This window comes from Mandrillus leucophaeus, unplaced genomic scaffold (assembly GCF_000951045.1).
Source record: "Mandrillus leucophaeus isolate KB7577 unplaced genomic scaffold, Mleu.le_1.0 Scaffold331, whole genome shotgun sequence".
NCBI classification, from domain to species: domain Eukaryota; kingdom Metazoa; phylum Chordata; class Mammalia; order Primates; family Cercopithecidae; genus Mandrillus; species Mandrillus leucophaeus.
In genome coordinates, this window is record NW_012103488.1 from 416,127 (window position 1) to 443,787 (window position 27,661).

The window sequence follows — 27,661 nt, forward strand, 5'->3', positions numbered from 1 at the left end:
GTCTTGATCTCCTGACCTTGTGATCCGCCCGCCTCGGCCTCCCAAAGTGCTGGGATTACAGGTGTGAGCCACCGCGCCCGGCCTCTTTTTCTTTTTTCTTTGAGATAGAGTCTCACTCTGTTGCCCAGGCTGGAATGCAGTGGCACCATCTCAGCTCACTGCAACCTCTGCCTCCCAGATCCAAGTGATTATCATGCCTCAGCCTCCAAAGTAGCCGAGATTACAAGCATGCACCACCACGCCCGGTTAATTTGTGTATTTTTGGTAGAGACGGGGTTTCACCGTATTGGCCAAGCTGGTCTCAAACTCCTGACCTCAAGTGATCCGCCCATCTGGGCCTCCCAAAGTGCTGCAATTACAGGCGTGAGCCACACGCCCAGCCTGATTAATTTCTAATGTTGTATTCATTCCAGTAGTGACTCAGTCCAATAGCCTTTTCGTGGAAAGTGAAGAAACAAGTCCGAAGATCCCTGACAAAACATTGACTCCCAGGAATAGGCTAAGATAGACAAACTCTCCTAAGAGCTTGACATATTTGGAACAAAAAGTCTTCAGTTCCCAGCCATTTTCAGGCTGGTCACCTGATGTCCTCTGAAAAATCGCATTCCCTGGATGATGGAGATCAAGAGAGAGTGCTTGCTCACAAGTCAAACTCTCAAGGATATAAAACACGACAAGCGGAAACCTCCTCTGGTACCCTTCTTTATAAAAGAACAACAAAGAAAGACAAATACAAAGGGGGAAAAAAACAACTATTTCTGGAGGAAAGGGATCAAACAATATGAATATTCATAACAAAAGAACCAAAAAATATACCAGAGTCACTACACCCAAGACTAGTCACACAAATCCTTTTCTCCTATTCATCAAAATTTTGCAGAGGAAAAAGAGACAGTGATTTTTACCATCCACTCAACCAAGATTCCACAGAGAGGCCTGGAGCCTGACTGGCAAGAAATTCTTACCCTTTTTTCTGGCTTGTCAAGTCCTGGGTTCCCTTCACTGTGGCTTCTGGAAGAACAGATCCGCTTTGGTGATCCCGCTCACAGCACAAAACTTTGGGGACCAACATAAAACTTTTCCTCTGTCTCCTGAAGTTTCACTGAAAAATCACCTCACAAAAGGCAGATTCATTGGAGAAAAGGCATACAAATTTTATTAACATGTACACAGGGAGAAACACACACAGAGTGATTATCCATCCCCTAATGGAGTTTAGAAGCTTATGTATCATCTTGAGGTTATAGAAGGAATGGGGGTTTGGATCCTGGCAAAACAGGTTATGGTAGCAGGGACATAAGGAAATACCTAAAGACAATATAATTATGTTTCTCCTCATAATTTTTATGCTTGAAACATTTATCCCTATGATGTTTGCCAAATGGCATCTATATCCATCATTTGTTCTACATTTAATTGGAATTCTCAGGTAAGAAAGAGATTTCCTCTCTCCTCTGTTTATTTATTTGATTATTTATTTATATCAGCACAGACTAATAGATTATCGTTTTATTCTACCTGCTTAAAATACAGTACTAAACTGTCCTCTATTTGTCCATTGAGAGCCCCTAAAGTTTGTTCCTATGTCTTTTTTGACAGATACTTTTTTTTTTTTTTTGGAGACAGAGTCTTATTGTCACCCAGGCTGGTGTCCAATGGTGCAAACATAGCACACTGCAGCCTTGAACTCCTGGACTTAGGCAATCCTCCTGCCTCAGCCTCCCAAATAGCTAGGACCTCAGGTGCATGCCACCATGCCTGGCTAATTTTTTTATTTTTATTTTTGTACAGACGGGGTCTCACTTTGTCTCCCAGCTGGTCTTGAACTCCTGGGCTCAAGCAATCCTCTTGCCTCGGCCTCCCAAAGTTCTGAAATCACAGGAAGAAGCCATTGCACCTAGCCTCTCATCTTTTTTTTTTTTTTTTTTAAGGAACTTTCTACTTTCTGGCACCACAAGATATTCCAGCTGCTTTCTGTATTTTCCCTGCGTCAGCCTTGGAAAGAGCCATTTTTCCAAAGAGCGTTGATTCCTTCTATAGGAGAATGGTATTTATAAATTCAGATTTGGAAACCAGGTGCAGTGGCTCATGCCTATAGTCTCAACTACTTCAGAGGATGAAACAGGAGGATTGCTGGAGCCCAGGAGCTCAAGGTCAACCTGGGACACATAGCAAGATGTCATCTTCAAAAAAATAAAATAAAATAACGATTAAAAAAAAAATCTGGGCACTAAGTATGCTCATTGATACTGGAATCTCATTGCTTCTAGGCCCTCTCAGCAGATAGAGGTAAGAGATATATGTAGGCCAGGCACAGTGGCTCATGCCTGTAATCCCAGCACTTTTGGAGGCTGAAGTGGGCAGATCCCTTGAGATCAAAAGTTTGAGACCAGCCTGGCCAACATGGTGAAACCCTGTCTCTACTAAAAATACACACACACAAAATTTAGCCAGGCATGGTGGTGTGTGCCTATAGTCCCAGCTACTTGGGAGGCTGAGGCAGGAGAATCCCTTGAACCCAGGAGGCGGAGGCTGCAGTGAGCTGAGATCGTGACACTGTACTCCAGCCTGGGCAATAGAGCGAGACTCCGTCTCAAAAAATAAAAAGAGACAGATGTGGAGATATATACACAGACACATAACCACACACATTTACATCTATTTCTATATCCATATGCCTTTCTGTATGTCTGCTTTGTGTGTGTGTGTGCACGCATGTGTGGGTGTATAGAGAGAGACAGAGATTATACTGATAGGCCCCATTTCAATCTAATACCATGGAGTTCTAGCCTTCTCCCCTTCCTTGTCTGTAACTCCTTTCTTTTTTTTTTTTTTTTTTTTTTTTGAGACAGAGTCTAGCTCTGTCGCCCAGGCTGGAGCGCAGTGGCCGGATCTCAGCTCACTGCAAGCTCCGCCTCCCGGGTTCACGCCATTCTCCTGCCTCAGCCTCCCGAGTAGCTGGGACTACAGGCGCCTGCCACCTCGCCCGGCTAGTTTTTTGTATTTTTTAGTAGAGACGGGGTTTCACCGTGTTAGCCAGGATGGTCTCGATCTCCTGACCTCGTGATCCGCCCACCTCGGCCTCCCAAAGTGCTGGGATTACAGGCTTGAGCCACCGCGCCCGGCCAACTCCTTTCTTAAATATACATTTTAAAGGCTTTAGTTTTTTACGATGCTGTTTCTCTGTGTGAATTAAAGGCTGCTGATACACACTGTGAAACTGCTTTTCAGAAAGATCGTGTGTTCCCTCCCTGCACTGTAAGAAAGTGCCCACCTTCCTGAATCCTCACCAAAGATAAATTATATCACTTTAGAAAACTTCCCAACTTTATAAAAGGACTTCTCTTTACTATTTTAAGTTACTTTTTTTTTTTTTAAACTACAAGTGAAGCTGAACCTCCTCCCTACCCTGACATTACTTAGCCATTTATATTTCTTCATTCAAGACTAAGTAAAATTTGTGTTCGGTCCAACTAGCTTCCAGTTCACCTTAGTGACTAGATAATCCTAAGAAGTATTTGAGAATTGAAAGGTGATATTGGATAAGTGCACAAATTATAGGCTAAAATATAATCTTATAGTACTTTAGATGTTTAGCAAAAGACAACAGAAACTTCCATTAGAAGATAGTGATTATCTTTTTATTTTATTTTATTTTATTTTTATTTTTTTGAGACGGAGTCTTGCTCTGTCAACCAGGCTGGAGTGCAGTGGCAAAATCTTTGCTCACTGCACCTCCCAGGTTCAAGCAATTCTCCTGCCTTAGCTTCCCAAGCAGCTGGGATTACAGGCATGCCCTACCACGCCCAGCTAATTTTTGTATTTTTAGTAGAGACAGGGTTTCACCATGCCTGTAATCCATGGTGGCTCATGCCTGTAATCCCAGCACTTTGGGAGGTCGAGGCAGGACGGTTGCTTGAGCCCAGGAGTTAGAGACCAGCTTGGGCAACACAGCAAAACCTAGTCTCTACTAAAAATAATTTTAAAAAATTAGCCAAGCATGATGGTGCACCCCTATAGTCCAGCTACTTAGCAGGCTGAGGTAGGAGGATTGCTAGAATCCAGGAGTTCAAGGCTGCAGTGAGCCATGATCATATCACTTCACTCCAACTTGGGTGACAGAGTGAGACCCTGTCTCCAAAACAAACAAACAAATAAACAAAAACAGGACCCGGCTTATCTTAACGTGTACAGGACAAGAGGAGGCTAGAAGTTGTCCCACTGCCAACCCCAAGATGAATGCATATTTGACTTCTTCCTCTACTATACGTTTACTTTGTCTTACATAAACTGCAGATTTACTGAGCATGAGACAAATACAGAATTGGCTGTTCCTCCATTCCATCCTTTTCGCATACAACATGTGGATTCAGTGAGAAATAATCAAAGCCTTAAAAGACTGTAACCACTTACCTAATTTTTTCTACTCTCCCCTTTTGTTTTGTTTCCTCTTTCCCCATCCAACCTGGTTTCTCCTTTTTAAAAACTGAATCCCTCAAAACCCTTTTTGGAAAAAGTGCAAGCCACAGATTCTACTGTGGGTTGTATTTTTTTTTTTCCCCCAGACACTTTCTCAACCTTGACAAAACAAACCTCTAAATTGATGGAGACTTTTCCCAGATACTCTTTGTGGTTTATAAGGCCCAGTTGGCATGATTTAGTCAAGTGCATGCATAAACTATCACCCAGCAGTTGTGCTCCTGGTTATACCCTTCAAGAATTTTCTCACAGGTCCCTGTGAGGACATGTTGGAGGATGTTCATTAAAGGGTGTGAGTGAAGTTCTTGTTGTTTGAGGTGAAAAGGAAATGGAGACAATCCAAAACTGGAGTAAATACATACTAAGTGGCAGATGAACCACCCTGGAGCACTAAGGAGCAACTAGAAACAACAGATTAGATATACGAAGAGCAGCTTGGACGAATATTAAAAACATAGTGCCAAGCGAAAAAAGAAATGAAACTAATAAAACAATATCATAGACATAAATTAATAATATATATACAAAACAGTCTTTTTTTTACAAGAACATGTTTCAAAATGTATATTAAATGCATTAACATGGTTGCCTATGAAAGAGAGGAGAATGGAATTGCTGAAAGGAGATAAAACTGAATATACAGATAAATTTCAAAAAGCAAAAGAGAGTCTTTGCATTGATGATAATGTGTCAGAAACTGAGAAAGTTGTTAACTTTCTGAATTCAAGGTGAAAGGAGGAAGGAAGGAAGGAAGGAAGGAAGGAAGGAAGGAAGGAAGGAAGGAAGGAAGAGAAGGAGGGAGGGAGGGAGGGAGGAAGAAAGCAGGAAGCAAATCCTGAGCTGTGCTTCCTTTAATCACAGGGCTTTGAACAAGCTGTTTTATCTATTAGAAATTTCTAATCACCACCACCACACACACACCCCACACACACACACACACACACACACACACGCTGTTGACTCCTATTTTTCTCAATCTCAGTTCAATCATTATTTTTCTGGAAAAGTGGAAAAGCCTACTGTAACCTCCTTGACCAGGCCATTTTTCCTTATTATAGTATGTCATAACACTATATACTATCTTTTTTGGACATTAATTACAACTAAAACTTTTTAAAATGTTATATCTATTGATGTGGTTCTTTGATTTATATCTGCTTCCCACTAACAGACCATAAGCTCAACAAGAGCAGGAATGGCTCTTTTCTTTTTCTCAGACCCTGACAGAGTGGCTGATATAAAGTAAGTGGTCAATTCATAATTGTTGCATAAATGACTTCATAAAAGGATAAATGAATGAACTGAGAAGGGTACACATAGGAAAATGGAGTGGTGTTGCACAGAGAATGGGGGTAGGGGTGTGAGTTGAACTGTTTCTCCACCACAAGATATAAGGCTTGTGGTGCTAGACCTGGCCAGGTTATAGCAGCCAAGAAAGTTCCATAAAAATATATTATCAACTCCAACCTGATAGTTGACCTAGCCATGGAAGACCTCATTGGATCCTTGGTAGATCAGGCCGTAACTGGCACTCTTAAAAACGCTTCCTATCCTCCTGTACTTCCATCTACTCAGGAGTCTGAGGCGAAAGGATCGCTTAAGCCCCGGAGGTTGAGACTACAGTGAGCTTGGATGGTGTCACTGCACTCCAGCCTGGGTGACACAGCAAGACCCTGTCTCAAAAAATAAAAAATAAAAAAATAATTTAAAAAACCTCTTCCCATCGAAAAGCATCAGGAATGAAACTCTAAGATGTATTCCTCCTGGTTCAAGAAGTTCCTGTACAAGCCATCAGTCTAGCAGATCAAGTAATTTCTTTCCTTATCAAGCAGACATACTCAAGTCACCAAAACAACAGAGGGCACAAAATGTCTCTATCTCAATGTTTTTCACACTATGCATGTGACCCATTAGTGAGTCATGAAATCAATTCCATGAGTCACAATGAACATTAAAAAACAATCAAACAAAAGAATTTTTTAAAGAGATAGGAAAAGAAATTCAAGATGGAAAGGCTGTGCAAACAGCCTCACAGAAGGTCTTGAAATTATTAGCCAGAAAGAAGAGGAAAATGATTATCAGGTTTACCACACCTTTTGTGTGCCAGGTACTTTGCATACATTATCTCTACTCACCTGTAGCATTGTTGCCCACTTATTTATTTATTTATTTATTTATTTATTTAGAGACGGAGTTTTGCTCTTGTTGCCCAGGCTGGAGTGCAATGGCGCAATCTTGGCTCACTGCAACCTCCGCCTCCCGGGTTCAGGTGATTCTCCTGCCTCAGCCTCCTGAGTAGCTGGGATTACAGATGTGAGCCACTGTGCCTGGCCATTGCCCCCATCTTTAAAATGAGTAGAAGCTGAGTCTTTGTCCGTGCTTTTTGTCAGAAACCATTTAGGATGCAGACATTGACAAAAGCAGGAAAGGGGGAAAATTCACCAGGAGTGCTAAGTAGGAGGGAAAGGAAAGAAGAGAGAGAAAACTATAGCAGAATGCAGGAAGATATTGGCTAAACTGAAAAGGGAGATGACTATGGAAATATGAAAACAGTACTTTTTTTTTTTCTTTGAGATAGAGTCTTGCTCTGTCACCCAGGCTCTAGTGTAGTGGCACAATCTTGGCTCACTGCAACCTCCTCCTCCTGACTTCAAGCAATTCTTGTGCGTCAGCCACTCAATTCCCTGGGATTACAGGCATGCACTACAATGCCCGGCTAATTTATTTATTTATTTATTTATTTATTTATTTATTTTTCTTTTCTTTGACATGGAGTCTTGCTCTGTCGTCCAGGCTGGAGTGCAAGATCTCAGCTCACTGCAACCTCCGCCTCCCGAGTTCAAGCGATTCTCCTGCCTCAGCTTCCTAAGTAGCTGGGATCACAGGTGCACACCACCATGCCCATCTAATTTGTGTATTTTTAGAATAGACAGGGTTTCACTATGTTGGTCAGGCTGGTCTCGAACTCCACCCGCCTCAGCCTCCCAAAGTGTTGGAATTACAGGCATAAGCCACCGCACCCAGCCATTTATTTATTTTTAGTAGAGACGGGTTTTCACCATGTTGGCCAGGCTAGTCTCAAACTCCTGACCTCAAGTGATCCGTCCCTCTCAGCCTTCCAAAGTCCTGAGATTGCAGGTATGAGTCACCATGCCTGGACTTGAAAACAGTACTTTTGACCTAAAGCTAAAAGTAAATGCACAGGAAACAACTCACCCATAGAATGGAGAGTAAGAATAGGCTGGACCAATAATACATACTGTCATCCTGAGGTTTAAACTTTAGATGCGTGGGTCTCACACTCAAGTGCCCTTAGGGACTAAAAAGGCAGATAGATAGTAGAGAACAGAAAATAACAGGGCCTATGGGGAACCACAGAGTGCACACTGAGCATATGCTCCAACCAAAGGCATTCAAAAATCAGTTAAAAAATCACACACACACACACACACACACACACTCAGAGTTTTAACCAAATAAACAATTTCACTGACAGAGTTTAGTCCATGGTCCTCCAGTTTGTGCCTCTTTGACTGCGTTAAACTCTAGAGAAAAGAACTGACCACGTCAAAGAAACAAGTAACAGAAAACACCCAGAACAATCATAGTCCTTGAAATCTGCAACCATCTAATAGGGATACATGGGTCTATACTTAGGATTCATCTTAATTAATTAGTTAAATTCAATTAAACAAACCATTAAATATTTATTGATTATTCTTAGGTACAAAGTACTAACTAGGTTTGGGGGTTATAAAATAGAGTGAGTCACCATCTCTATACTTTGGTATTTAGTTCTCAGTTCAGGTCCTGTGAAGTTTTATGAATGGGCAGTCATAGAGGGTATAAAATAACCTTTCTCTTCTGCTCCGCAGAAAACTAATTCCTTATGGTATACACGACTTAAATCTCATCGTCATGATCCTTTGGCTTTAAACCTATTATAGCATTATAATGTTATGGGTTTTTTTTCTTTTTTTTGGGACAGAGTCTTGCTCTTGTTACCCAGATTGGAATGCAATGGCACGAACTTGGCTCACTGCAGCCTTCGCCTCCCAGGTTCAAGCCACTCTCCCACCTCAGCCTCCCGAGTAGCTGGGATTACAGGTGTTCTCCACCACACCTGGCTAATTTTTGTATTTTTAGTAGAGACGGGGTTTCACCATCTTGACCAGGCTGGTCTCGAACTCCTGACCTGTTGATCCATCCACCCGGCCTCCCAAAGTGCTGGGATTATAGGTGTGAGCCACCGCACCCAACCGTAATGTCATGCATTCTAAAACTGGCCCTCTTGTCTACCTACATAAAAACTCCTATTTATTTAGTGATAGGAAAATAGTTTATTTTAAAATTCCAGTGCCTACCCAGGTCCCAATATAGATGCTCAGTAAATATTCATTGAACCCCACTCTGGTGGTTTTAAAATATGTCCACAGTTCTTTGATACTCTTTCTTTCAAGAGGTGAAGCCCAATTCCGCTACAATCGAGTGTGGTTTAGATTAAGTGACTTACTTATGACAAATAGAACAGCAGAAATGACTTTCAAGACTAGGTCTTAAAAGGTATTAGAGCTCTCCTCTTGCTCTCTCTTGGATAACATGCTCTAGGGGAAGCCTGCTGCTTTGTCATGAAGACACCCAATTAGTCCTACGGAGAGGTTCACATAGTAAGAAGCTGAAGCTTTTTTTCCAATAGACATATGAATGAAGCATCTTGGAGGTTAATCCTTGAGCCTTGGTAAAGTCTTCAGGTGACTGCAGCCTTGACCAAGATCTAGATTGTAAAACATCCAGAACCAGAACAAACCTGCTAAGCCATTCCTAAAATCCAGACCCATAGAGAAAGTAATAATGTTTATCATTATTTTAAGTTGTCAAGTTTTAGGGCAGTTTCTTAAACAGCAATAGATAACTCATATACCTACTAGAACTGACACGCTAAATCATATTAGGTTTTGGAGCCTATCTTTTTCACTCCCTTTCCTCCACTTCCCATTTTTTGCCACCTCCAGAAACTAGCAATTCCCTTTCTTCTTCCCTGGATGTTAAAAAGTCCTAACTAGGATATTTGAAAGTCTTTTTCCCCCAATGGGCTCAAGAAAGAGATTCCTTAGGGGCAGATCCTTTTCTTCTTCTTCTTCTTTTTTTTTTTTTTTGAGATGGAGTCTTGCTCTGTTGCCCAAGCTGGAGTGCAGTGGTGCGATCTCGGCTCACTGCAAGCTCCACCTCCCGGGTTCATGCCATTCTCCTGCCTCAGCCTCCGGAGTAGCTAGGACTACAGGCGCCCGTCACCATGTCTAGCTAATTTTTTGTATTATTAGTTGAGATGGGGTTTCACCGTGTTAGCCAGGATGGTCTCGATCTCCTGACCTTGTGATCCACCTGCCTCAGCCTCCCAAAGTGCTAGGATTACAGGTGTGAGCCACTGCACCCGGCCCCCTTATCTTCTTTTTGGTGTGACAGATGCTGGAGTAGATACTCTGGATCAGTTAGACTTCTCATCAGTCTCATGGATATCCACTGATTTTACTTACCTATCCATTTATTTGCCCAAGTGAATTTTAAGTAAGATCAGCAGAGCAGCTTGGAAAATGAAGGAAAGAAATCAGAAGCATAAATGCCACCCAAGCAGATCTTTAGAGTATATGCACAAGTATTTCCAAATTTGTAACCAAAGGCAGGCAGGACTTGAACTTTGGTGATAGGTGGAGTACAGAGTTTTTGTTTGTTTGTTTGTTTGTTTGTTTGAGATGGGGTCTTGCTCTGTTGCCTAGGCTGGAGAGCAGTGGCACGATCTTGGCTCACTGCAACCTTCGCCTCCCAGGTTCAAGTGATTCTCATACCTCAGCCACCTGAGTAGCTGGAATTATAGGTGTGTGCCATCATGCCTGGCTAATTTTTGTGTTTTTAGTAGAGATGGGGTTTCGGCATATTGGCCAGGCTGGTCTCGAACTCCTGACCTCAGGTGATCCACTTCCCTTGGCCTCCCAAAGTGCTGGGATTATAGGTGTGAGCCACCAACTCGGTCTGGAGCACAGAGTATTATTAATAAAATAAGTAGGTAAACAGCACGGTATGGTGGTGTGCACCTGTGGTCCCAGCTACTCTGGAGGCTGAAGTAAGAGGATCACTTGAGCCCAGGAAGTCAAGGCTGCAGTGAATCATGATTGAGCCGCTACAGTCCAGCCTGGGCAACAGAGCAAGAACTTGTCTCAAAATAAAAATAATAAATAATCGTAAATTTAAAAAATAAAATAAGTAAGACTGGCATTGTGGGAGGTGTGAGAATGATATACATGATACCTTAGATGTTAGTTTATTTGAGAGTTTCCTTCCCATTCAGTTATACTTCCCAGCAGCTTTGGAATGGAGACCTAGAGACAATACATCCTTGTTTTACAGAACATTCTTTCACAGCGAGCTCCTAGCAGAGTCTGGTACAGAGTGGAGGGTGAGAAACTATTGCTGCTCAAAGGACTATCAGAAACTGTACATGACTTTGTGCATGGAATCCACTTTTCCTTCTCTAGGGATTTTGAAAGACAATGAATAAATAAAGAATGGCTCTGAACAATCAATGTAAGTAAAGAAACAGGAAATGTCATTTCTTAGCTTAATTTATCAACAAACATCTTAAATAGGAAAGAACGTGTATCACAACCCTAGGAAAATCCCTCTTTAATTTTTCCCTGACTATAATATTGCACATTAGGACAACAGCTTAAGGTACTTGACCCCGTTTTTTTGTTGGAAAACTACTCCCACTAGTGGGACTGGCATCTTGTTACGTTCCCCACCTGGTGTAAACACAAACTTGGCTACACTATAATATCTAATCCTGCAAGTCATTAATTAAATAAAAACAAATTAAACACAGTTAATATTTATATCATAAGATTATTGAGGATAAAATGAAATGATTTATATCTAGGGAAACATAAAAAATACCTAAATAAGTGGTACACTGGGGTCCTCTGAATTTGATCTTGAGTTGAATCGTGTCCTCCCTCCAAAAAAAAGATATGTTGAAATCCTAATCCCTGGTAACTATGAATATGATCTTATTTGGAAAAGTCTTTGCAGATGTAATAAAGTTAAGATGAGATCATTAGGGTGGGTCTAAGGATTAAGATCCAATATGACTAGTATCCTTATAAGAGGGGAAGACAGACATGTGAAGATACAGGGACACAGGGAGAATACTATGTAAAGATGGGGGCAGAGGTTGGATTGATGCATCTACAAGCCAAAGATTGCCAAGGATTGCCAGTTGTCACCAGAATCCAGGACAGAGGCATGGAACAGATTCTTCCTCAGAGACCTAAACATGAACAAACAATGCCAACATCTTGATTTTAGATACCTTGCCTCCAGAGCTGCGAGAGAATAAATTTTGGTTGTTTTAACCCACCCAATTTTTGGTTCTTTTTTATGGCAGCTCAAGGAAACAGATACATAAAGACTTGAGTGTAAAAATGGTTTATTTTGAAGGTGAGTCCAGGTACCATTGCTAGCAGGTGGGGTTGTGAGACCGGGAAGCAAAGGACACTAATAGAGTGTGCTGATGAATAGGATAACTCAATCTTTGGGAGACAAAGTGGAAGATGTCTCAGAGCAGGGGTCCCCAACCCCCGGACCACAGACCTATACCAGTCCGTGGCCTGTTAGGAACTGGGCTGTACACCAGGAGGTGAACGGCAGGAGAGTGACATTACTGCCTGAGCTTCGCCTCCTGTCCGATCAGTGGAGGCGTGAGATTCTCATAGGAGCTTGAAATCAATTGTGAATTGCACATTTGAGGGATCTAGGTGGGACGCTCCTCATGAAAATCTAACTAATGCCTGATGATGTGGAGTGGAACAGTTTCTTCCTGAAACCATCCCCCACCCCGATCTGTGGAAAAATTGTTTTCCTCAAAACCCATCCCTCGTGCCAAAAAGGTTGGGGAGTGCTGCCTTAGAGGTGTTCTACCTCTGAGGATTAAGGACATTGGTATGTGTTTGTTATATTTGATTGGTATATTAGTTTTCTATGGCTGCTGTAACAAATTATCACAAATTCGGTGGCTTAAAACACAGAAATTTATTCTCTCACATTTCTAGAGGCTACAAGTCTGAACTTAGTATCACTGGACTGAGCTCTAGGGGAAAGTTTGTTCCTTGTCTCTTCCCCCTTCTGGTGGCTGCCAGAATTCCTTGACTTGTCCACATCACTCCAATCTCTGCCTATGTGGTCACATTGCCTTCTTGTCTGTCTGTGTGAAATCTCCTGTCTATCTCTTAAAAGGATCCATGTGGTTGCCCACCTGGATAATCTCTTCATCTCAAAATCTTTAACTTAATCACACCTTTGCCTGTATAAGTTAATAGTCATGTTTCCAGGGACTTGGCCTTCATATATTTGGAAGTCATTTTTCAGCCTACCACAATTGGTATAGTTATCTTTCAATTCCCATTTTTTGTCGGTTGAAGGATGCTTCCAGTGGAAAAATCTGTGGCACCTCAGACCTTCCCTACAGGGGTCCAGAAAAAGTTCTTAAGTGAAAATTTGCAAGTGCTCAGAGGACTTTTTCAGCATGTATGGAACAGGAAGTGCTGAGGATATGTAGAGGGGACACCAACATTTGTGTAGGGCCCCAGGAGACCTCCCCCACAGCCCCTTGCGGCTTTCTTTCTGTGTCCTGAACAAAAAATCAGAGTGCCTTGACTGCTCTGTGACCTAGCCAGCTGCGTGTTCATCCCAGCAGGCTTCAACACAAAGTGGGGCCTTGAACAGTCCCAGGTACTGATAAAAGTAGCTAGGTCGTTGCCCAAATCACTGAAAGTACTGGCCCAGGCCCTGAGTCAAATACCTTAAACCCTTGTATAAACTCCTTACCCCGATCCCCTCACTGTGGACATACCTAGGTCCACACCCCTTTTCGCTTGCTGTCCATCATGAGGATTGCTATAGCACTCTGTAGATAAGTTCTCCTAACAATTGTTTTGGGTTGATTACCCTGGCATTTAATGCTTCTTTCTATGGAATCCCAAATGAGGGCCTTATCTCCAGACAGTTTAGGACACACCCTTGTGGGAACTTCCCTGCTTTTGTTTGTTTTTGAGATGGGGTCTTGCTCTGTTGCCCAGGCTGGAGTGCAGTGGTGAGATCATAACTCACTGCAGCCACAAATTCCTGGCCTGCCACTGCTTTTGGGGTGATTCAAGCTGTGGGTTCAGTGGGACAAAAATTCTGCTACATCATTATTCTAATGTTTGTTATTATTTTGGTTTTTGGTTAATAATTTTAATTTAATAATTAATTATAATTATTAGCTATCTTAACCTAATTTTCTGATGCACCACAATATAAACTATTTGTACTACCTGAGTGACCTTGCTTAGAACAAATGATCCCATCTACTTAAATTTTGTCCTTTCTGCTGGTCTCATTTAGATATACATTGCTCTATGACTTCCTCTAAAGCAGCTTTTCTTTATTTTTTAGCACCTATGTGATCTTTTCTATTATTCTCTATTTGGTCATTCATAATTATCTTTCTTAACTATACACACACACACACACACACACATACACACACAATTTCTCAACAATATTTTAACATTTTCAAAGGTAGAGACCATGATACATGTATTTTCAAATTCTTTCTTTTTCTTTTTTTTTTTCTTTGCGATAGCCTCACTCTGTTGCCCAGGCTGGAGTGCAGTGGCACCCTCATAGCTCACAGTAACCTTGAACACCTGGCCTCAAACAGTCCTCCTGCCTTAGCCTCTCAAAGTGCTGGGATTACAGGCAGGAGCCACAATGCCTGGACAGTAATATCTAAATATTACTAAAATATTACAGTGACTTTTTTTTAGCTCTCTGATCTTTTTTTTTTTTTTTTTCCCCTTAATTGTCGCATTATCTCAAAGGTCTGAACAGAGATTCTAGACTCCTTCCCTCCCCTGGAATTTATTTTATTTTATTTTATTTTATTTTTGTTTTGTTTTTGTTTCCCCTGGATTTTAGCAAGGGAAACAGAAAGAGGCCTAGGCAGAGCCAAGCACTTCGATATAAGGGAGGACTGTATATTGTACAATTCTAGGGGCATCATTCACAGTTTATTTGTAAAGATAGCAAACTTTTTTTTTTTTTTTGGCCTATGACAGTGAAGTGTCTTAAGGAAATGGAAGCTTTTTCTAATTTCCACAGGTCCCCTTTGGGTGAGCTGTAGGGCAGCCTGCCTGCCTCTTTCATGTCTAAGATGATTGACAGTGATAACATCCAATTACAACGTTTATTTTTTAATTTGTGATACTGAAGTGTGGGCTTCTTCTATTGCCAAACACTTATTACAAAGGGGCAAACATTCACATAGTCCCTTATTATGACTTATGTAAATTATCTTGTGGTACTGGAAAAAAAGAATCCTTATTATTGCATGTCCACTTAGTGACAGTTTTCAAAACTGTTTGTTTATAGAAAATGGATTAATTATAATATGGCAAACGGCCAAGAAAGCCCTGGCTTATTGACAAAGATCTCCAGAGTATTTGGGATTCTAGCTGTGAGTAAAAGAAAGAAATAGGGAATGTTAGAAGAGGTACAAGTGAAAAAAAAACAGTTCTTTTGAACATGGTAATGTGAAGTCCCATGGTTAGCAGGTAGAGCTGTCCAGGAGGCAGGTGGCTACAAGAATGAAGCTTGGGGAAGAAGTACGGGCTGGACAAAATCTCTTTGTAATAGGTAGATGGAGGAAATCATGCTGGGAGAGCAAGTAGAGCGAGAAGAGTAGTACACAAGTGGGCCAAGAGTAGAACCCTGAGAGTCACCTACATTGAAGAGGCCTAAGGAGGAAGAAATGGAGGTAGGAGGAGAACTTGGGAAACAGGCTAATAGGAAAGCCAAGGGAATCAACATTCTAATGTGTGAAGGGAGATATGCATAGCATCAAAGGCAGCAGAGAGATCTAGTGAGGTTAAATGAGAAAGAAGTAATGTAATTCTGTACACAATTAGAAAAAACTCACAACAATTTGGAGGTTCTTGGTGGCCTTAATTAGATCAGTTTCAGTGGAATGTTATGGGCTAGCAGACTTCCCAAAAGTGCTAACAGGAATCTCCAGGTACAATCCCTATGATACCAGTTTGGGAAAGCCCAGTGACCCTTATCAGCTCAAGTGTCCAGGAAAGTTCTAAGGGATCTAAGAGGATCTGGAGTCCAAATGGGGCTTGGCAGTGGATTGAGTGAAGAAGAGATGACACAAAGGTGGACACACAGAATTAGGAAACCAGCAAGATTGCCGGGCGCGGTGGCTCACGCCTGTAATCCCAGCACTTTGGGAGGCCGAGGCGGGTGGATCACAAGGTCAGGAGATCGGGACCACGGTGAAACCCCGTCTCTACTAAAAATACAAAAAATTAGCCCGGCGTGGTGGCGGGCGCCTGTAGTCCCAGCTACTCGGGAGGCTGAGGCAGGAGAATGGCATGAACCCGGGAGGCGGAGCTTGCAGTGAGCCGAGATCCCGCCACTGCACTCCAGCCTGGGCGACAGAGCGAGACTCCGTCTCAAAACAAAAAACAAACAAAAAAAAAGAAATCAGCAATATTAAATGGAATTAAAAGGAATCATATAAACTTCCATTTTTGAGTATTTTCAAATAACAGGCTGCTCAAATTCAAGATGGGAGAGATTTAGCTTGGCAACAATTGCTTTAAAATGATCCAGAGACTTTAGTTGATTGTAAACTTAAAATGGGCCAAGAGTATGACACAGTTCTTAAAAAAGCTAGCACATGCTGGGCATGGTGGCTTATACCTGTAATCCCAGCACTTTGGGAGGTTGACGTGGGAGGACTGTTTGAGCCCAGGAGTTTGAGACCAGTCTAGGCAATATAGCTAAGACCAAATCTCTACAAATAATGTAAATTAGCCGTGTGTGCCTGTAGTTTCAGCTATCCAGGAAGGTGAAGTGGAGGATCCCTTGAGCCTCGGAGGTTGAGGCTGTAGTGAGCTGAGAGGTGCCACTGCACTCCAGCCTGGGCAATAGAAAAAAAAAAAAAAAGGCAATCTTTATATTGAAAAAAAAAATACACAGCACAGGATTGGGCTATGACAATAGAGAAGAGAAAGTGGAGATGCAAAGAGAGTACCTTTTTCTGGAAGTAGGGACAAGTAGGAAAAGAGGCATATAAAAGAGCAATTAAAGGGAGATAAGTTTATTAGAAAAAAATCTTAAAAATGGAAGATATTTGAATATGTTTATAAGCTGAGGGGAAGGATCTATTAGAGAAGGAAATAACACAGGAAAGAAGGGATAATTAATGATACAAGAATCTGATGAAGCTGGGAGGAGTTGGTTTTGAACTGGAATGGGAATGCCTCATCCTTTTGGAGAGACTAGAAGGAAGGCTGAAAGGATGGGAGTGACTGTAGATATGTTGATATGCTTGGGAGGGAATTCAGGCACTCGGGAAGGGCGCAGGCTGATGTTTTCCACTTGTTTGATGAAGTAATACACCAGACGGACAGGCTCTGCTGTTTCTGACACCGTGTGGAAGGAGACGGAGCAAGGAAGACGTTGGAAGGAAGGTTGAAAGAAGAGTGCCAGATGGACCTCGTGGTCTTTGTGGTGGGATCAGGAAATTGGTACTTTTTTCTCTGTCTTTCTAAGAGCAACACTATCCAAGAGGTTCAGAACCCCTTAGTTGCACTGCTGGCTTTTCCTACCTGCTCAGGACTGTGAGGCCAGACTGTGTCAGGGTCATGCTCAAATATCATAGACTTAAAAAAACCCACAAAAAACTTGAAGTGGAATGTTTAAATTTATTGAGAAAAAAAAAGGCCTTGAGAGACAAGCATTTTGATACTCTTATTCTTGCAATCCATAAAACTTCCTGTAAAAAATGAACGACTTTAGGCCAGGCGCGGTGGCTCACGCCTGTTATCCCAGCATTTTGGGAGGCTGATCACGAGGTCAGGAGATCGAGATCATCCTGGCTAACACGGTGAAACCTCGTCTCTACTAAAAATACAAAAAAAAATTAGCCGGGCGTGGTGGTGGGCGCCTGTAGTCCCAGCTACTCCGGAGGCTGAGACAGGAGAATGGCTTGAACCCGGGAGGCGGAGCTTGCAGTGAGCCGAGATTGTGCCACTGCACTCCAGCCTGGGCGACGGAGCGAGACTCCAGATATAGTTTTTCTTTTTTTTGAGACAGTCTTGCTCTGTCGCCCAGGCTGGAGTGCAGTGGTGTGATCTCGGTTCACTGCAACCCCCTCCTCCTCAGCTCAAGCGATTCTCCCGCCTCAGCCTCCTGAGTAGCTAGGGTTACAGGCGCACGCCACCACGACTGGCTGACTTTTGTATTTTTAGTGGAGACAGAGTTTCACCATGTTGGCCAGGCTGGTCTCGAACTCCTGACCTCAGGTGATCCACCCGCCTCGGCCTCCCAAAGTGCTGGGATTACAAGCGTGAACCACCGCACCCAGCCACGGATACAGTTCTTTATCAGACTAGTTAAAATTAAAGCAAAAAAAAAAAGCAAAATAAAACACTAAGAATCACAGACTTTTTAGTGACCGAGGCTGAAACAATTGTTGCCAAGCTAAATCTCTGCCATCTTGAATTTGAGCAGCCTGTTATTTGAAAATACTCAAAAATGGAAGTTTATATGATTCCTTTTCTACAAGTTCTATGATTCCTTTTCGCCGTTTTACAAACACGGCCAGAAGGTCCATCGAGAGGCAGGCATTACACAAAAGAAATAAGCTTCTTTCTGCCCTCAGGACTGTATGGAGGAAAAAGACTACCAAAATCAGTATCTACAACAGGATGAGATAAGCAACGTGAGGAGAGGCACAAAATGCCGTGAGGTGACTGAAAAAACCAAGTCCTCTCATTCTGAGAGGAGGAGCCCGATTTTCCCAAAGTTTTAAAAGAAATAAATAGGACAAGAGTCAAAGAATCACACTCGAAGAACTTTGTAAAGTGCGCCCTCCCGCCCAACTTCCCGCCTTTGGCGCCGACGACCATACGGCCTTCACTCGTTCCAGTCTGCGCGCGCACGCCGGGGCGCAACCCGCCCAAAGCCGCAAGACCATCACCGCGAGAGGGCGCGAGCCCGAACCTGCCTACGGAAGTCCCGCCCTCACTTCCGGCGGCGGAGGATTGGGAGGGACTGAAGGTCGCTTCCGGCTTGGGAAGTGCGGGGCCATCGGCACGTGTGTCATTTCTCGGATTTCTGTATTAACCCTGCTTCTGGTGAACTTGTGTGGCCGGCATTCCTTTAAGGCCCAAGGATGAAGGCGGTAAGTGTCCTTGGAAGCCCGGTCCCCGCAGCCTAGGGCCCCTCCGGGTGATAGGGTCACTGCCTGAGTTAACTTTTAGGCAGGTTTTCACCCGTGTCTATGGGGCGGTGGTTCATAGACTGGGGGCTTTCTGGTCCTTACACCGAGTTCATCCTTGGTTACCCACTGTGTGCGCGCACGACTTCAGGGTATCACGAAGAGACAGGCACGGAGTTTTGCATCGGTGGGATTTCAGACTTCGAAGGAATTTTTCAAGACCGTCTTTCGAACTCGTTTTTCACAAATGAGAAGCAGGTTCCTGCCCTCAGCAAGTTTATGATGTGAATCACGGTACCCATAAAGGGTAAAGAGACAGAAAAGCAAGTGATTTGTCCTGATTCTAACAGAAAATAAGAGGTAGTCCTGGGGTTCAGGACTAGCTTTGGGATTTCTGAATGAGGAGTCACCGGCAAGAGAAGTGGAATCCAAAGATCCGAATTCAGTTTTGCCCTCCTTAGTTTATGGGTCCTTTTGGCAGCTTCATCAGTAATGTGAGGATAACAGCAGTCAGTACTCAACTAGGCATTTGGAGGTGATTTGTTGGAGCGCTTTGTAAATGACAAAATCGTAAATTAAGTTTTATTAAAGACAGCCAGCATTTTGCTTTGAATGTGTTAAACTACAGGTGTTAAACTAGCCTTAAATAGCCACTTACCGCTACTAGATCAGTGGTTCTTAACCTGCTTGGGGGTCGTAGAGCACTTTGAGTTGCTGTGGATTGGGGTCACAGAAAGACCTCAGGTTGAATAACTGATGCTGTAGTGCTCTTCTGTGGGATTAAAGCCATCGTTTGGTTTTAGCTCTTACCTGCAAGTCCATGGCTGTGGGACGTTAAAATTGTGGAATTGGTTTGATGAAATTTGTAATCAGTTCTCTTTAAGCTGATTTAAAAAATAAGTTTGTGGGTATGCAGTATTCTTTCTGTTGTTTTCTAGAGAAGAAATAAAAAACAGATCCCAAGCTTTCGCAAGTTAATAAAAACTAGTAAAGTCAAACTTGAAAACAAGCTAAAAAATAAGCAATTTAAACAACAAAGCACTCTCAAGAAGTACCGAAAAGAACAGAGGAAACTAAGGCAAGCGGTGAAAGATGCTGTGTCTAAGAAACCCATTCCATTGGAGAACCCAAAGGAAAAGCGACCAGGTAATTGTGAAAACATCATGTGCTCTGGTTTCCACTGATTTATTCTGAAGTGTTCTTCATGGAATTAACTTTGCTTTCTAATAATCGCTTTTCTTGTTCTCAGATCTTCCTAGAGTGGGTAAGGGTAGTAGTCCTATAGGACTGCTATAAAGCATGTATGCTTTATCACAGTCAGTATGAGAACACATTTCAGTATAGTATTCATTCAAGTTTCTGCTTTTAGTTTGTCTGGAAAGCAGATCTGAAGATGCAGTACTTGGGAAAACAAACTGAAAGTACTCTTGTGCATAAATGTTAGGCAGTGTGCCAGTGCTGCCACTTTCCGATTCACTAGCAGTTAGGTAAGAACATTGCTTGTCTCTGGTTCATTCTTCACAGTATTGCCAAGGTACACTTCTTTTCTAAACTTCTGACTTTCTTTTCATGTGGAAACTTGGGGTGAAATTGAGTTGTAATTGTCATGGTTATTTTGTAAAACTAAAAACTCTTAAGTACTCAAAACATGTAAGGAATATGACTTTTGAGTCAGGCTAGTTCAACAACTTTACTGGTACTTTTAGGGTATTCTTATTTGACTGTATCAGGTTATTAGGCAACTATTCAGTCTTCCCACGTCCATCTTTTTAAAATTAATTAATTATTATTTTTTTAAATAGACAAGGTCTTGTTCTGTCACTGAGGCTGGAGTGCAGTGTGCAAAAATAGCTCACTACAACCTTGACCTCCTGGGCTCAGGCGATCCTCCTGCTTCAGCCTCTGAAAGTGCTGGAATTGCAAGGGTGAGCCTCTGCACCCAGCTAAAGTTTTTTTTTTTTTTTTTTCCCTAATTTTGTGGGTACATAGTAGGTGTATATATTTATGGGATACGTGAGATACTGTGATACAGGCATACAATGCATAATAATCACATCAGAGTAAATGTGGTATCCATCACCTTAAGCATTTATCTTTGTGTTACAAACAATTCAGTTATACTTTTTTAGTTATTTTAAAACATACAGTAAATTATTGTTGACTATAGCCACCCTACCTATCAAATACTAGATCTTATTCTATCTAAGTGTATTTTTGTACCCATTAACAATCCCTACTCCTATCTCCTCCAACTGCCTTTCCAAGCCAATGGTAACCATCATTCTACTCTCTTCATGAGTTCAGTTGTTTTAATTTTTAGCCACCACAAGTAAGTGAGAACATGTGAAATTTGTCTTTCTGTGCCTGGCTTATTTAACTTGGCATAATGGCCTCAGTTTCATCGCTGTTGTTGCACACAGGATCTCATTCTTTTTTGTGACTGAATAAGACTACATTGTGTACATGTCCATACTTTCTTTTTTTGTTGTTTGAGACGGAGTCTCTCTCTGTCGCCAGGCTGGAGTGTAGTGGCTTGATTCCGGCTCACTGCAACCTCCGACTCCCCGATTCAAGTGTTTCTCCTGCCTTAGTCTCCTGAGTAGCTGGGATTACAGGCATGCGCCACCACGCCCAGCTAATTTTTGTATTTGTAGTAGAGCCGGGGTTTCACCATGTTGGCCAGGATTGTCTCGATCTCCTGACCTCGTGATCCACCTGCCTCGGCCTCACAAAGTGCTGGGATTACAGGCATGAGCCACCGCGCCCGGCCCCATGTTTTCTTTATCCATTCATCTGTTCATGAACACTTAGGTTTCCAAATCTTGGCTCTTGTGGATAGTGCTGAATGAACATGGGAGTGCAGATATCTGTTTGGTATACTGATTTCTTTTTTTGGATACATGCCTAGCAGTGGGTGAGATCGTAGGATTATATAGTAGTTCTGTTTTTAGTTTTAGTTTTTTGAGGAACTTCCAAACTTTTCTCCATAGGGGTTGTGCTAATTTACATTCCCACCAACAGCGTATGAGGGTTCCCTTTTCTCTGTATCCTTGCCAGCATTATTACTGCCTGTCATTGGATAAAAGCCTTTTTACCTAGGATGAGATGATATCTCATTGTGATTTTGATTTGCATTTCCCTGATCATCAGTGATGTTGAGCACCTTTTCATATACCTGTTTGCCATTTGTATGTCTTCTTTTGAGAAGTGTCTATTCATATCTTTTGCCTATTTTTTAATGGGATTATTAAATTTGGAAGGCTCATTTAAAGTAGATAGGAGTGCCATTCTGTGCAGTGTGTACATTTATATAGCAAGATTTACTAGATTTTTTTTTCTTTGGAGACGGAGTTTTGCTTTTGTTGCCCAGGCTGGAGTTCAGTGGCACGATCTCTGCTCACTGCAATCTCTGCCTACTGGGTTCAAGTGATTCTCCTGCCTCAGCTTCCCAAGTAGCTAGGATTACAGGCATGCGCCACCATGCCCGGCTAATTTTTTGTATTTTTAGTAGAGATGGGGTTTCACCATGTTGGCCAGGCTGATTTTGAACTCCTCGCCTCAAGCAATCCACCCGTCTCAGCCTCCCAGCGTGCTAAGATTACAGATGTGAGCCACAGCACGCGGCCAATATTTATGAGTTTTAATGGATCAGGAAGAATTGTAAGTTCTACTAGGAAAGACGCTAAGATTGTCTTATTCACACTTGAATCCTCAGCACTTCAAACAGTGCCTGGCACTTAGCTGACTTTTTTTTTTTTTTTAAATAAAAAATAAAAGGAGATGGAGAAAGAGAGCAAGACACAGAGAGTGAGCAGAAAGAGAAGTTAGAATGATCTGTAGTTGGGATTTTGTTAGATGTGAGTGCCTGAAGTGTTGAAAGAAAAATAGTTGAGGATATTGGCAAGAGCATGGTTGAAGTGATAATCTTGCAATCTAAGTGAGGGAGTGAAGACAGAACACACTGGTAGATAGAAAGTGGAGTGGTCAGTGGATTGAAAGGTTATATAGTTGGTTAAGGAAGAAGTAGTGTGGAAGTAACTGAATGGGAGCTGGAAGGACAAAAGCTTGTGGTCAGAGAGAGAAGTGAGCACCAGGGTTTGGAATGTGGCCATTGGAGGGGCTGGCTGAAATGAAATACGAAGTGAAAGTAATTGGAGATGAGAAGGAGCTGAGGGGCTAAGTCATTGGCTCTCGACGCCCTGAAAGGCATTTCAGAGTGTGTGGAGACGTTTAGTTTTTGGTTGTTACAATAACCTGAGAATGCTATTGGCATTTAGATTGCAGGAGTCAGAGATACTAGCATTTTTCCAGGTTCAGAACACCCCAGTACGATAAATAATTGTTTGCCTAGCATGTCAGTAGTGCTGCCATTTAGAAACACTGGGCTCAGCTGGGAGCCATGGCCCATGCCTGTAATTCCAGCATTTTGGGAGGCTGGAGTGGGAGGATTGCTTCAGAAAGCATAAACTTTTCCTGTTTAAACCCAATATGCAGAGAGTTCTACATCTCTGATACTTGTTTCTAATTTTTCTTTGTGTGTGTGTGGTGCAGGTAAAAGGATTGAGAGGGAAGAAGAGGAAGAAGCCCTTCCTTTAGATATGATGGATGAAGATGACTTACAGTTAATGAAGGATTTAGGACAAAGAGCATCTTTTCTAACAAGAGATCTTTCTTCTAGGTAATACTTCATGTGGGTTATAATCATTCATATCCATATACTGTTAAAAACTTGGTTCTGAATTTCACTTAGGTGGTTCAAGGTGTTTACCTTTGAGCACAATGTTTACAAAGAATAAACTATTATTTAGCTTATTTCCTAAATAAAGGAGGTTCATGTATAAGACAAGCTGATTTCATTTAATGTACATCTTTCTTTTGCATCTGAATAGTGAAGTAGAGTGAATGGGGGAAGAATACTGTTCTCATTTTGAGGTGTTGGCAGAATAGTTCTGAGTTCTTTATGGCTATGATCTCACTTAATCCTCATTACCCTGCTAGGTAGTTCTTATTCCCACTTCCAGAGAGGAAACTGATGGTTCCTTGCAGTCACAAGTATCTGGAATTTAAACTTGGACCTTTTTTTTAACTCCAAAGTCTGTGGTGTACTCTAAAGATTTTGGGAAAGTAAGAGTCACACTTGGTTCTATGGACTGTTCTTGAGAAAGAATCTGCTGTAACTTTCACCTTTATTTTGCATCTAGAGGGAAAACTAGATGTAGCCAGAGTTAGAGTCTGTGTGGTAGGCTGTTTACCCATTTCATTTATTCATTTGCTGTTTGAGTGCCTGCTATGTGCCAGACACTGGCCTAAGTGCTAATATCCATATACCTATTGAAAGTTGGCTGGTGGTTTATTTTTCTGTACTTTTGAAATGATAGGTCTCTAGATACCTTTTTAGATCTATTAAGACTGAAAATTGATCTTTTTTTCCCCTGCAGTGAGCCTGTTCATGCGAAGAAACGGAAGCATGAACGCATTATAGATAAATATGAAAAAATACCAAGAACTCTGCAAACTGCACCAGAGAAGGAACTGATTCATTTGCTTCCTATCAAAGATGAAAGTGGTATAATCCCACAGACTAGGGAGAAGCCAGGTGAATTTAATAAGCTGGTAATATTAGTTGAACTTTTACCCCCTTACTGATATAATGTGTTTTTTTCACTCAAAATTTAATTTTAGTTTGATTTTACCCATATCTGCAAAATATTCAATTAGTCTTATAGCAAGCTTAATGATTTGGGCCAGAATTATAGATGATTATCTCAGGTATCAATTTGTACTGTGAGGACAACTTAAGCTACAAGGTTCAGGTGATTTCACTAAATTTTGTTGTTTCTGAAACTAGAGCATATTAACTGTTCTTGGTTAGCTTTCTTTTTTAATGTATCTTTCATATGTGAAATAAAACAGAAAAGTTCAGATATCAAAGATGTGAAGTTACGTGGTTTATAACAAAGTGCATACCTATAAAACTACCATCCAGACAAGAAAAAAAAATTACTACTAGCTTCTAGAAACCTCCCTTGTGCTCACCTCAATCACTAATTGCTCTCTTCCCATAAAAGTAATTGCTATCCTGAGTTTTATCATAATCACCTCCTAGCATTTCTTTAGTTTTACCACTTAAGTATATAATCACAGTTTTAATACACATGTTTTCCATATAGTTACTGATAGCAACAAAGATGAAGAGGATCAAGAAGAAGAGAGGGAACTTGAGGAAGGTAATATGTCTTTACAGTTACTAAATTGTGAATTGAGAAGTAGTTTTTTTGCTTAATAGTAAGTGTGAGTTAATTTTAGATAAAATCTGGAAGGTACATTTTGGAGTACTGCTCATTTCAAGGTCATTTTGAATATTTTTCCACATTTGAAAGCTTCATCTTGTGGAATTATGAATAGATTCTTTGTTTTTTTAATTATGGAAAATTTTACACAATCATTTGTAGTATCTAGGCATACATGAAGTGTGTCTTGTTAATTATTACTGTTCTGAATTCCTTTTAATTGTAAGAGAAAGACTAACTTACAAATAACTGTTAACTTTTTAGCCTTAAATTACAAAAGCGATTCTGTAGTGCGAAGTCATTTTGGTTTGTTTTTAGCGCAATTATGCTTGTGTATGTTTCATATAATTGAATGTCAGTTTCTGTTATCTAGGACAGTTGAATCAAAGTTGAACTGAAATAATGCATTTTATTGTTTGAAATTATATTAGTTTGGAATTTGTGACAGAACAATCTAGTTAAATTTTACTTTTGCTTAGCAGACCTCATTAATAGCAAAAATGAATTACAGGTCAACTGTTTAACTGTTTGCAGTCACCCATCATAAAACCATTACAGATTATGCTAGTGTTGATTAAATCTAGTTCCCTTTGAATTTCTTAAGGCGGACATGTTTTTCTGTAGCCCAAAACTACGAAGTATTAGTTTGTGTAAAGTAATTTATAGTCTTGAAAACAAAGAAGAATATTCTGTACTTAAAAAGAGACTAAATCAGATTATCCTATTCATTAATTAATAAGAATTATTTTGGGCTTATTAGCATAGAAGCTAAGAATATGAGATCTAAGCTGGTTGCACTGGCTCATGCCTGTAATCCCAGCCCTTTGGGAGGCTGAGGCAGGAGGATCACCTGAGCCCAGGAGTTCGAGACCAGTCTGGGCCACATGGTGAAACTCCATCTCCACAAAAAATACAAAAATTAGCTGGATATAGTGGCTCACAGCTATGGTCTCAGCTACTGGGGAGGCTGAGTTGGGAGGATCATTTGAGCCTGGGAGGTGGAGGCTGCAGTGAGCTGTGATAGTGCCACTGTATTCCAGCCTAGGTAACAAGTGAGACCCTGTCTTTTAAAAAAAAAAAAAAAAAAAAAGAGCTCTAGAATCAGACTGCCTGAGTTTGAATCCTATTCCCCTTTGGTTTATGAGCTTAGCCAAGTTATTTTCTCTTCCTGTGCTTCAGTTTTCTCATCTATAAAAGGGGGCTAATGATAGTACCTGTATTGTTGAGGAGATGATGTGTAGTAATAAAGGCAAAATTCTTAGCTATCATCATTATTATTACCATAAAATATTAAGATTCTTGGACACTTGTAAGTAGAGGAATATGTAAGGGAACATCTAATCTGTTTTAGAGATCACTGAAGATCCTATTCAAGAGCTGACCATAGAAGAACATTTGATTGAGAGAAAGAAGAAATTACAGGAGAAGAAGATGCATATTGCAGCCTTGGCATCTGCCATATTATCAGATCCAGAAAGTAATGTAGGTGGCATTAATTTCTTTAGGCTTTTTATATTAGGTATGGTGTAAATGCCTAATATTTTAAGATTCCTTGTTACCTGTAAGCGTACACTAAAAGGAAAAGCATTAACTAAACATAGTAGCTGGGTTAGAGTAAGAGAGTCGACAGAATCTTAGCTTAATGCTATGTCTGGACTTAATTTCTTTTGTAATCCTAGAAAAGTTACTTAAATTCTCTGAATCTTATTCTCTTCATCTTCTTATATGAAAATATTGGACATGTTATAACTCTAAAAATATTTAAGTCTATAAAATTGTATTAGGGAGGAGGAACCTGTTTGCAAATTTGCTTGACTAACCTGTGGAGTTTTTAAAAACAAGCGCGCTACAGGGAAGTGTATGGAATTAGTTCAGGAATATTTGTAAGTTGAAAATATTTTAAGTGAACTAGAGCCAAAGTTAAAGTGTTAAATTGTGCCATGTGTATAGTGGTGAGTTAGTGATGGTTATAACACATGAACTAGAGAAATCTGAGGTTTAATCTTGGCCCTGATGAGTACTATCTGTGAGACTTTGGGTAAGTTATTTATCCAAGACTCTTTCATCTCTAAAAAAAGGACAGTATCTTTTTCAAAACTTTGTGGTGAGGGTTATATGATGAAATATACATGAAGTCATATAAAATGATACTATTATTATTGTTATGTTGGTGTCCCCGGCATACTATTATAACAAGTATTTGTGTATCAAATGATTTACATTTGTGGAAACAAATTTCATGTGGGAATGCTTTAGAGTAGTGTTTGTCCTTTTCTAATAAAGTGAGGGGAAGATCTAGAGCAGAATTAGGGAAGAGAGATTTGGAATATTTCTTATTTGTATTCTCTCAATCATTACAAAACCATAGGCATAAGAGATTGATCTAATTTTACAGCTGGAAAATTGAACATTAAAAAACCCAAGTGATTTGTTCCAGATTTTAACAGCCACTGAATTGGAACCCAGATCTTCTACTCAGGAACCTATGCTCACAGGCAATAGTAGTTTATCAAAGCAATCAAAACCACCTTTTACATTATGCCATAGAAATTATCTTTGAAGCTAAAGT

The 27,661-nt window shown here is 41.0% G+C and overlaps 1 protein-coding gene across 1 annotated transcript in view; it reads left to right on the forward strand.

The window, feature by feature from the left end:
- Nucleotides 1-18,620: 18,620 nt before the first annotated feature.
- NOC3L (nucleolar complex associated 3 homolog (S. cerevisiae)) overlaps nucleotides 18,621-27,661 on the forward strand; it is a 29,487-nt gene continuing 20,446 nt past the window's right edge. Inside the window, exons 1-6 of the mRNA XM_011988464.1 lie at nucleotides 18,621-18,766; nucleotides 19,741-19,948; nucleotides 23,354-23,480; nucleotides 24,241-24,398; nucleotides 24,973-25,029; nucleotides 26,444-26,574. Of these exons, the coding sequence (XP_011843854.1) occupies nucleotides 18,758-18,766; nucleotides 19,741-19,948; nucleotides 23,354-23,480; nucleotides 24,241-24,398; nucleotides 24,973-25,029; nucleotides 26,444-26,574 (690 nt within the window). The 5' untranslated portion in view covers nucleotides 18,621-18,757. The remainder of the gene's footprint in view (nucleotides 18,767-19,740; nucleotides 19,949-23,353; nucleotides 23,481-24,240; nucleotides 24,399-24,972; nucleotides 25,030-26,443; nucleotides 26,575-27,661) is intronic.